At 34.0% G+C, this 12,367-nt stretch overlaps 1 protein-coding gene across 1 annotated transcript in view; it reads left to right on the top strand.

The window, feature by feature from the left end:
• The window catches only part of LOC101968337 (uncharacterized), a 312,858-nt gene that overhangs the window by 231,037 nt on the left and 69,454 nt on the right, over nt 1-12,367 (top strand). The window contains exon 17 of the mRNA XM_005327522.2: nt 2,605-2,764. Coding sequence (XP_005327579.2) covers nt 2,605-2,764 — 160 coding nt within the window. The remainder of the gene's footprint in view (nt 1-2,604; nt 2,765-12,367) is intronic.

The raw sequence follows: 12,367 nt of genomic DNA, 5'->3' as shown, positions 1-12,367 counted from the left end.
GTTATACTCAAGTGGATCGGAATCATATGACTCACATTCTGTACTTACCAAGGGAATAGTTTTTCCTTTCTCTTTCATCGATATCACCAATATGTTTATAAAATTGAACCTTTTTCACATTGTTTATTTGTATTTTTCAGAAATTTACCTAATAATGTTGAACTCTAACTTTCCAAAGAGGACCAAAAAGGTGGAGGATCAAAGATACACAAAAGGATAAAATTCCCTTTTATCCAATAGAATCAAATGTTTCACATTATATAGGTGTTCCATTACTTGACTAATTATATAATCCAAAATTACTTAATTATTAATGTTCAGTTTGTTTATTTTTATTTTGCATCTGTAACCATAGACTGTTTTTTCCTTGTGTGATAAGTAAGCTGGCTATAAAGAGCTGTAAAATACGCTAAAACGAATACAGGTTAGTAAATTGACTCATTAACAACCCTTTATCGAGCTTTCCACCAGAAAATACCATCCAAAATGAAAAAAAATTTTTTTTAAGTAAAATGCAATTAATCTTTGTACAGTTTTCCATATTCCAATGTGCCATTTCGTTCTCTGTCAAAACATTTGTTTACCGTCCTGTAGATCCAGGCTTGGATGTTTACATAATTATTCTTTCACACAGAATGAAAGAGAAATAAAAACAAGACAGACATTTTCTGGGCAAAAGGAACAGAAGCCCGCAGAAACAGGACTGTGATTCCTAATTAATTCAAAGTTAATTGCATTGTTGATAATCCTGCACTTAAAATCTTCATATAGAAAATGTTTATGGCAGCAAATTGACAGTAATTTAACTACATTAAATCTTATCACCATTAAAAGAAAAAAAAGATGAATGTTACATTAAACAAGCTTAAGAGAATGGCGAAGACTAGTTCTTGTTTAACAAGCCAACCAGTAAATCATTCAAATGGCTGACCTAGACTCTCCAAACAGCACAAAATCCACCTACTGGTGTATTCAAGATGGTAGTAGGCAGGATGGGGGCGTTTCTCAGCAATAGATGGCTTGCTGAGCATGCGCAAATCCCTGTTTGCTCCCTCAAGGGCATAGAGTCTGTCCTGGGTCATCAATTATGCAGAGTGGCAGTTTGTGATTGTTTTCATTGAGAGGAATGCAAAATGGTTAAGAAATAAAAAAAGACACACAGATCCTATTTTATTGTGAGAGTCAAAAAGTCTATTTTACTATTTTGGAAGAATCAAGGTAGAGGTAGTGAGTGAACCAAAGATATCAGTTGCATTAGTTATTTGAACTCAATGTTATGGAATGAAATAAATTTAGTAGTTAGCCCTGAGTTTGGATTCTGTCTGTTACTTGTAGACAGTATGGCTAACTTTGTTTAATCTTAGTATTAATGTGCAAAAGGCAGGATTAAGGTAAGGCTCCAATCACACAATGGATATGAAGTTGCCATTATAATGAGAAGTAAAAAAAACCAAAAAACAATTCTGTCCACTAGAGCAAAATCTAATTATTCTGACCATCAGAATAAAAATTACTGTCCATGAATCCTCCACTTCCATTGTGTAGAAAGGCACTTCTATGAGATGCCTAAATATCTGGACACTGTGATTTATGCCTTAGGCATTATTAAAAGATTTAATTCTCTCCGGGCACAGTGGCACATGCCTGTAATCCCAGAGGCTCCGGAGGCTGAAGCAGGAGGTTTGTAAATTCAAAGCAACTTAGCAAGGTCCTAAGCAACTTAGAAAGACCATGTCTCTAAGTAAAAAAAAAAAAAATACACACACACACACACATACACACACACACACACACACACACATTACACACACAAGGCTGGGGATGTGGCTGGATCTGTGGTTAAGCACCTCTGAATATCCCTAGTACAAAAATGGTAGTTTATTGATACACATTAGGGTCCTTGGTCTATCCTATGGACAGTTAGTGGCATGGTAAAACTCCTTGTTAGATTAGTTCCAGGTATACAAAATGAGTGAGTGATAAATATGGAATTTCCTCAGATTTTCAATTTCACTCAATATTTTGAAAATTAAAACATATATTAAAATAAATGGTGGATTAAGGATAGTAACACCTTTTCTCTTTTCTATGGTTAAGGGCACTTAATGGAAAAGTCATAAGCATGCACTAGTTAGTGTCTAGAATACTCATCTAAATATTACTTAAAAATCAAGGAATTAATGGAGTTTCTATCATGGGAGACACTAAAACCAACTCATGGAGGAAGTATAAATCCAAATTCAATATTTCTTTAGACAAATTCCTAGTATTTGAACTAATCTGAATATCCACAGTGCCATAAATGGTCGAGTCTGTCTTCATATTTTGAAGTCTTTACTTAGATATCAACAATCAGAATCAATAAGTTTGTAGGAAATAACCGCAGAAACAATCAAATTTGCTTTTTGGATGAGTTATAATATTTAGCTGAGGAAACTATTAAATAACTTCTGGAATTTGAATTATCATAGATTTCTGGAAAAAAAGGAACAAATGAATTAAATAAACAGAAATTGATAAAAAGATACAAATTATTTAAGACTTTGAAAGTAAAAGTAAGATTTGGAAGAAGGAAAAACAGATAACAGATGCTTTTGTCCTTAGGTTGCACAGTGACTCTTGGATATTGGATGCATTTCAGCGTATCCACAGTGAAGAATCCAAGTTCTTCATTCCGTATGATTTGGAGATTTCCAATCAGGAGCTAAGTTACATAGTGAAAAGATCCCAGCAATGGAGAGGAATCAATGGTGAACGAAGGAAGGTACATTGATGTGAAGTGGTTTTGCTTTCTGGCTAGACAAAAGAAACTCATTTTGTTTGCATTATCAACAAGTTACATTTTCTTACGTTGTACTTGCAATTACTTATATTGTATTTGCCACTTTCTTTTTTTTTTTTTTAAACAAATCTTTCAATTTCACTTCACATAGTTTTTATTACTCAAAGAGACTAGGTCAGATGGTTCTTATAGGTTAGCACTATTGTTTTCTAAGAGAAACATTTATTAATACATGTGTTTATTTATTAATACCTGTGTTTGTGGGTGTACATGTATTCTGTGTGTACATGTATACACACACATATATGTGTGCATGTATGTGTACATATATATTTCTATATATGTGTGTTCTATATCTATATTTATATCTTTATAACAAAACAGCATAAAGGTTGTGAGGAATATAACAGGAGCTAGTAACGGGGTTTCTGCGTGTGAACTGATGATTGGCTTTAATGTAGCCTTGCATGAACAAGAGGAAGAGACTGTTCTTTCCACCTTTGGGGCCTTTATCAGTCCCCTGGCTTCTCCTCCCTCTTGATAATATGCCTTCTAGGCTTTTTCCTTTAGGCTTTCCTTCCTCCACCAGCCTCTTCCTCAGTGTCCTCCAGGGTTCTAACCTGGTTTATGACCTTCCCTACTCTTCATGCTGTTTTTTGTTAACCTCCTTTCAAAATGTCTTCCACTCTGTTAAAAGATTCTCAAAGGGGCATCTGGTGTTGATACCTCACTTCCTAGTAACTTGATGTTTCCAGAGGGTCATCTCAAGGATACCTAAAATCCAGTATGGTCCAGACAAAGTTGGTTTCACACATGTTATTGAATGAGCACATGCATTTCACCGGTGTCAGGAAACCACATATTCACACTTTGATAATTTTTGTACATAATTTCTGTTTCAATTATTCTAAATTGTGAAGGCCCCAAACTCAAAAGAGTCTATCTCGATTTCCCTCGTCTTCTAGAATTTTTTTTAATTTTAAAAAATATCTTTATTTTATTTGTTTATTTTTTTATTTGGTGTGGAGGATTGAACCCAGGGCCTTGTAAGTGCTAGGTGAGTGCTCTACCGCTGAGCCACAACCCCAACCCCAACCCCTCCTAAACTTTTTTTGATCATTAAATGCTATAGAATCCACTCTCTTCATGACTTCTCTAAGTCCTCTGCGACTGCATGTATCCAGGCCCACAAGAGCCAACTGCTAAAGAACAGCAATACTTTGCTAACTGTGTCTGGGAATTCATTCTCCTATCTCAGGGCCATTTCTAGCATCCAAATGTGACCTTGCCTTCCTCTGTCATAAATTCTTCAATAGCTTGGAGGAAAAAAAAAACCTCAAAATTCTTAATATTATGTGATTGCCATTTGATGGGCTTCTTCCCTACATTTTTTGGTCATATCTTCTCTATCTCCATCCTTCCCACCTCTTCCTACTCAGATGCTTCCTAATCAAAGATATGACTGAGTCATAAGATATGAATAATCTGCTGAACCTTCCAAACTGTGTCACATTGCTGTACATTTCTTTCTGTTGAGGGAACACCCTTCAAGTCCTCATGTCCTATTAGCCACTGGCCAGGGCTCATCTCAAATGTCTTTTCTATGGATCCAACCCAAAGAGCACCATTTCCTTTTTGTTAAAATTTCCTTTTTTTAAAAATTCTGATTCTTGTAGCATCCAACACACAACATGATAATTACCCATTCATATGTCCCTCTTTCTTTTACTAAGATCTCCTTGTGGAATAAGAATGACTTCTCCATCCTTATGTCTCTAAAATTCCTTACCTGTTTACTGGCTATTTGTTCAAGACTATATAAAAGAAGGAATGCATGAATAATTGAATCTACTTCATTTACCCAGAGAATGAACATATAATGAACCTCATCCCATTCCCTACTCGATAGAAATTTAAACATTAGCTTTTAAAAATATTCCATATGGAATCGATTAGTATATTCAATATGTCTTGAATTCTGTTTCTTTGATAGTTAACAGACAAGTCCAAGACCACTATTCCTGAACTGAGACAAAACAAATTTCATTCTACCATACATTCATCCTGGTTTCTTCTCTTCAAACATCCTTGACTAACAGCAAGATTTGTAAAGGTCGAAAATTATTGAAATTAATTAAGCAAAGAGCACTTCCTCTCTAAGTTAATTTCACAGTGCCTGGGGTAGGTAGAGTGCATTTTATTTCATTATTAAGTTTCACAACATGGAAGTTTAGGAATTTGGAAACAATCCAAAGCTGAGTACCAGAATTATTGGAGTTGAACAACAGCTAAAAAGAAAAAAAAAAACAAAACAGGAAAACAGAACTATTCGAGTATTATTCGAGTATTCATTGGTTCTATGTTAACAAGGGAATGAAGACAGAGACCAAGATAGAGAAGGAGGAAGCTAATATATGTGATAAAAAAAAATGGAATGAGGTTTCAAATTATTTAGTTCCTTGGGTTGAAGATTTATGCCGTTCTTTGTAAACTAATTTGTATGGTCCCTGATGAGCAAGAGTAGAAATCAGGAGGAGAACTCAAACCTTTGAGGGTCCACATTTTTTTGTGTACACATTTTAATGGATCAAAGAAAAGATAATTTGATTAACAATTTTTACTTTGATTAATAATTAAACAATTTAATCAAAGTCATTGAGTATATTTTGGCTTAATTCAGTCGGACCTTTGAAGGAAATTCATATGTCTAGATAAATAGCTATTGTTCCCTTTACACAAGTAGAGACTTGGCCTCCATTAGAACTGAGCGTCATGGAGATATTTATGCAAATCATTTGAAAGTCCATTAAACAGCAGTTATTTCTTGTGGTTTAGGGTTATGTTTCTTTAGTATATACAAAACTTAAGTGGATATCTATATATCTATATCTATCTATCTATCTATCTATCTATCTATCTATCTATCTATCTATATCTTGTGTTTTATGCATCTTCATACTCTGGATAGTTGTACCTCAAAAACTTCCTTTGATGATTAATTTCTGTATGTTATTCTGATCAATGCTGTCTTCTGTTTGCTTGTTTGGTTTGTTTCAATAGCAAGCAAGGTTGCCCTGTGGAGTAATCGATATATTGATTTGAAGACATAGTGCCAGTTTGGAAAAAATCTTTTGTAATCTAAAATGCCAAATTAACAGTAGAATAGGCATTTTAATACAGAAGTATTTCATGTAAGTAGTCTAGAATTTTAGTGTTCTACAGATTTGATCCAGATGTGTCTCATAATACTGTTAAACACATGCTTCTTACTTTTATGATCTAGAATAAAAATTGCTTCATCAATGGACACTTTATAATATGCTTTATTTCCTTTTATTAAATTGATAAATGTAAAAGCACAGAACACATTTACAGTATGATGAGAATTTAAGATTATTGCATCTTATAATTTTTATATTGTTCATACATACAATCTGTCACTTGTGTTAAGATAGTCAGATGATAATTTCACAGTGTTTCAACTATTTTTTTTATAAGAAAAAGGTCACTTTCAGTAGTCAGAAAAGACATCATTCTATTAAACTAATTTGCCTACATGCAAATTTTGTCATTTTTACCTCATTAACTATTTATCATGGAGTAAAAAAAATATATATTCATGAAGGGGCAGCTCACAGCCTGATGGAGCTGGAACTAATATTTTGCAACTCTAATGATTTTTTGCATCCTTAATTAGATAGCATAAGGTTGATATGATTAGGTCAGGATGTAGTGTTTTTCATTAAAATACATTTTAGAAGCTGTATTCATAATCTGCCCTTGCAATTAAATAATGAGCCTATGAATTTAATATTATCGACCCAATTATTATCCCATGCAAACGTATACCTTTAATAAATTTGTGCCGTAGGACCTTCATTAGCAACAGAAAGAATGATATTTCTAGATACATAGATTGAATGGCTATGGTTAAACTTATATAATGGTTTTAAATATATCAGGAAGCAAGGCTTCAATACCTAGGCATTTAATTCCAAAATGGGCCTTACTATTTGTTGAAGACTAATTTACATTGTAATTATTTTCTTAAAGAAACTAGCACTTTAAAATGGGCTATTGAAGCTCATAAAAATAGCAGGATATTAGGAAGAGATGGAGGGTTAAACCCAGTCGTGCATCATGGGACAATAGTGTGTAAATTTAGAGATCCATTCAAGAGCAAAATTGGAAAACATAAAATCTAAAATGTCTATTTCTCAAATGTCTATATTATCTATTAACCATCATTTGCAATTAATGAAGATGATTATTTTTGTTGTGGCATGTTAGAATCATTTTTGTTAATAGATGGCTGTACAGTGGGAGAAGGAATTGCCTCTCTCTTGTCATGAAACTGTACAGGGAAACACACAGAAACAAACCCAGTTTGCTCATTTTTAAATGAGTTTTTACTAAGCTGCTGCTACTATTTTTTTTTTTTTTTTGTGCACTGGGACAGTGAATCCAACAATTGACACCTGGAGTTTATTCTTGCTGTATTTTTTATTAAGAAGGTTATATACAATTCATGTTTTAATAAAATAATATAATTAAGAAAATCCGAACCTATGTTTAGTAATGTGTTATATAGAGAGGTGAAACCAAGCATCGTCTACACAGCAAATTGCAGATCAGGTGTCAGTAGGACTCCAATGTCTTTCTAGAAGTATTGCACACTTCTGCTTACGGAGTGCAGTCAGTCAGGGTAGGGGAAAGCTTTGATGGACATGGAAGGAAAGCGGAAGTCACTCAGAGAAAACGGAAGTGTACTGGTGAAGATTTGGAAGGGACACACTCAGAAAGGAAAGAGAGAGAGAGAATAGACACCTGCTGACAGGAAGTATTAAGGCAAATTTGGAAACTAACGCAATTTGTTTGGGCTGCAAGGAAGGGCAGAAATTTGACCATGAGCCAGGAAGACTGAGAACTGGAAATTACCCAGTGATGGGGATGGTACTTTTCGGACAGGCCATGGGAAGCCATTCAGAATTTTAGTAAAGAGAAGTAAGTCATGTGGGTAAGAATCTGTGTTGTCTTTCTATTGGATTCTATAAATTTTTATTTTGAAGCACTCATATTTTTACTTCTTGGAAAGTAAATATTTCAACGTGCTCTGTTTAATAGCTGGTCCAATCTGCCATTATTAAGAGTTGTTTATTCGTGGGAATCTCTAAACTCTCCATAGTGCTTTCTCACTCTCCAATTCAGCTCAACCCCTCAGTCACCTCTGAGTTATTCTGCATGTCCCTGCGTATTCATCATGGAGATCTGCAGTGGAGGAATGGGCCCAAGGCTCTGGAGACTTCACACACTTAAAGGGACTTGAAGGATAAATGACAAAGCCAACATGGACCTTGTTTCAGTCGGCTTTTTTTGCTGCTATGACTAAATGATTTTACCAGAACAAATACAGAAGAGGAAAAGTTTATTTGAGGGCTCATGATTTTGGAGGTCTGAGTCCATAAAAGGCCAGCTCCATTCCTTGGGGCGCGAGATGAGGCAGAACATCATGGCAGAAGAGGGTGGTGGAGAGGAGTAGCTCACATCATGGTGATCAGGAAACAGAAAGAGGGAGACTCCATGCTCCAGATGCAAAATATATGCCCCATGACCAAGCCCCAATCCCACTTCCTCCAGCCACGTCTAGCCACCTCCTGCCACTTCAATTAATCCCCTCAGGAATTAATTCACTGCTTTGGTTAAGACTCTTGCAACCCGATCATTTCTTCTCTGGACCTTTTTGCATTGTCTTACAAGCGAGCTTTTGGGGGACACCTCACATCCAAACCGTAACAAACCTAATGGAATTTGAAAACAGGGCTGGATCGTGGGAGTATGTGGAAATGGAAGCCAGGAGTGATGTGAATCCAAAATGGTAGGCAAGCCAAGATGGAGGGCAAAACAGAGAACTCTTACTGGGGTAGCATGGGTGCCTCTCTACAGCAGGTGGGAAGCAAGGAACTAAAGAGCTCAGAACTAAAGAGCATCCAAGGTAAAGTACTCCAAGTGGGCACTTCAATGGCCCAGACCCAACCCCCTGATTGTGGTTCCAGTGGAAAGCTGTGCTCAGGCTTTCTCTGTGGAGAAAGTCATCTTTAAATTGACTAAAAGGCTTTCAACACCAAGTTTCAGGCACTGAATGACACTGAATTAGTAAACACAGCATGAAAATATTCTTAAATGATCTTGCAGCATTTTGTTTTTTTTTTTTAAATCCAGTATCTATTCTGAATTCTATATTCAGCGTCCTTTCCTTCATGTACAAACCCAATTTCCAATTCTCCATCATCACGAAGACAGTTATTTTTTAAAGATTTTTGTGTAAATGTGAATGCTAATGAGAACTAATAATGCTTACATAAATTCAAGTTCATGTGTAATGAAGGGATTGATACTGACCCAACTAATTTAAAAATACAAACCTTAGCTGCAATTAAAAATATATGTATAACAAAGACGTTTTTAAAAAGGGTATATAGTCAGGGAAAATGTTCTGTGTTGGTGGGGTGGTTTTGGTTAATTGATACACACTTCCTTTTCATCTCTGAACTTCTGCGATGTTTGTTTATCTGATACCCAGTACATTCTTAAGCTTTTGAAAGGTCATTGGGCCCTAGAGAAATTGATCTCCTCTATAAAGTGAAAATGACAGATAAGCAAAGTGAACCAGGAACTTTCTGAAGATACCTCAGATGTTTGGGTTGTAAGACTGACAAAGACCTATTACATTTTGCTGAATACTTTTCCTCTTAATTCTGAAATCATTTCTATTTGAAGTGAAGTGTAAACCATATGTTTTTGATTCATTAACACTTAATTTGTTAGCATCCCTTTACTGGAGTGCTATATAACAGTCTTTTCATCTTTTTTATAAGCTTATATTCCTCAGACACAGGAAATCAAGTTTTTCTAAGAGTAAACAAACTTAGAGACATGAGGAAGCTTTGTTAGTAACACGGCACCTATTAGCTTTGAACTACTTCTGTACTTGCAAGTTTGTCTTTAGAGTTCCCTAAGAATTACAGATATTTGGAATTAACTGAGACATGATATGCAGCTATTTGATTATTTACTGGATTTTCCTACCATCTTACATTCATTTTTTCTCATGGTAAAATAGTCAACTACTAACATATTAATGAAAAAGTCATTAATAATAGCTATTTAATTGCCATCTTATTTATCTTTATTAATAATGGAAGAGCTTCTTATCTTTTAATAATTATGTGGTGGGAAATTAAATTTAATATAAAGCATTAAACAATGTCCTTGGTTTTTTTTTCCTTTGGAAGTACAATGTTTTTTACCAGGAACAATGAAAGTCACTTTTTTAATATCTTACTGGTATTTGAGAAATACAGGTTCTCCAACAGAACCTACATAGACTTTAGTGAGATTAAAACACAGCTTCATTGACACATCATATCTCCTGCTGTCCTTAGTTAATTCTAGTTTTTCTCATAACTACTCCAGGTATTCTTTGGCTTTTAACAGTCACAAAACTTGAGTATATCAATATTGCAAAAATAGCACCATAATACTGCTACCTGCCAAGATAATTCATTTGTTTCATTCTTCATTCTTATATTTTGAATAATAATCATCCAAGAGAAGGACAATGAGCATAGAGTGTAAGTCTTATTTGTTTTTAGAAATGAGGGTGAAATAAATGGCTTTTACCATCATTTTTGTAGGGCAGGCACTATACATGCAAGTTATAAGTTGATTAATTTAATTGTTATAGAAAATATATGTGGTTGGCATTTTCGTTTTATAGACCCTTGTGCCACGCATCCTACATTCTGTGGCTAGGGCTTCCATTTATCGGGAGAAAGAAATGGCTTCACTCTTTTCATATGCTTTTATTAACTTTTGTAGTACCTTAGGCTTGTGAGATTTCTGAGATGCCTTATACATATTTTAGAAAATCAAGCACAAGATTATGATACGATGACAGACGGGGCTGTTTTGTCCTTATGCATTATTTCATTGAAACAATTATGAAAATGACTCTACCATGCACAAAAAAAGGGGCAGGAAAAAAATGAATGGCAAACAACTTAGCACCAAATGCCAGATTATCAATTAGTCGTTTTCCAGACTTCACATAATTTCACTTAACAGAGAAAAAACGATTCAGCGGTCAGAATAGTCTTAGAACTTTGAAATCGTAGAAGTGAGTGAAGTAGGGAAAATTAAATTTATCTCTTCCCTTCTCATCCCACCACAAAAAAAATCACCCATGCACACAGTGAATGAATAATAAGACCATGTCCTTGGTCCACGTGAAATCCAGACCACACAATTTGACATGACAGTTCTACTTTCTGTTATGTCTGAGATTATTTAAAAACTTTACATTCCTACGTCTTACTTATTAGTATCTCATTTTCTGTGTCCATTCTAAAAAACATTGTTTCCAGTCATTCCATAGGAAATGGTGCCAAAAATAATCCATAGCATAATGTAAAGTGAAGTAAATAATTAGACAGGGAGAAGAAAGGAAGGTAAAAGATTGGAAGTTAAACCTAGAAGCTGCGAAAGAAGAACATAAATATGAGAAAATTGCATGGCATTAATAGGCAGACCAAGTTCATAGGTCAAAATGAGTAATTAAGTATCAGAAAATTAATGAAAAATGCCACACCTAACTTTTGTTTATGTTAAATGTTAGGTTCTTTAATTACCTAGATTACCTAATTCCATTACCTAATATACTACTTTAGGACATTATAAACACAACTTTATATACTGATTTTTTTTCATTTTACCTTTAATCAAATATATCTTAGACAGTATTTTTAATTTCTGAAAACATAATTTTCATAGGATATAGTATTCCAGTGAATAAAACATCATAATTTAGCAATATTATTATATATTAAGTTTATAATTATTTTATTAAAATGTTTAATGTCGAATTATCAAGTTTTTTTTAATCCTAAAAATAATCAAGTTTGCAATGAAGGCATAAAACTCAAGCTGACCTCAAACTTGTTCTTTTTAGCCCCAATATCAGAAAATAATAGAATAGAATTGTACAGCTTTGGATAAGAATAACTTTAGACTCAGCCAAATACCTGCCTAAGAGCAAACATTTCCTGACTTATTCAAAATTTGAAGAAGGCTATCATTCATAAATGCTACCTTCCACTATAAAGAAAAATAGTCAAATATGTAATTGATTTAGATATGAATCAAAATTAAGAATCAAGAGTTACAGCTACCCAATTGTTGGTAGTATTTACAGAATATAAACTGCCTTTATAGAATTTTTTACTAAAATGGGGTTCAAAAATAGTTATTGTAGAGGAAGAATCTGATGTAAATAATAGTGATAAATCATCATAAACTATTTCTAAAAAAAATCCAAAACTGTATTATCAAAACTTGAGGTCTAGGTGGGTAATACAGAGGAAAATATAATTATATCTTAGTTGATAGGCATTTATAGGTTATGACCTAATAATATCTTTTTGGAAAAAAAAGTTGGACAAATTATTATTTTAGGAATGATCCTATAATTTGATCCAGTAATTTAACTTCAGTGAAACTATCTGAAGGAAAAAAATCAGAAATACAGAT

Source organism: Ictidomys tridecemlineatus, chromosome 8, assembly GCF_052094955.1.
Source record: "Ictidomys tridecemlineatus isolate mIctTri1 chromosome 8, mIctTri1.hap1, whole genome shotgun sequence".
NCBI classification, from domain to species: Eukaryota; Metazoa; Chordata; class Mammalia; order Rodentia; family Sciuridae; genus Ictidomys; species Ictidomys tridecemlineatus.
Note: the sequence above shows the minus strand (reverse complement) of the source record. Positions and strands in the feature narration are given on the sequence as shown.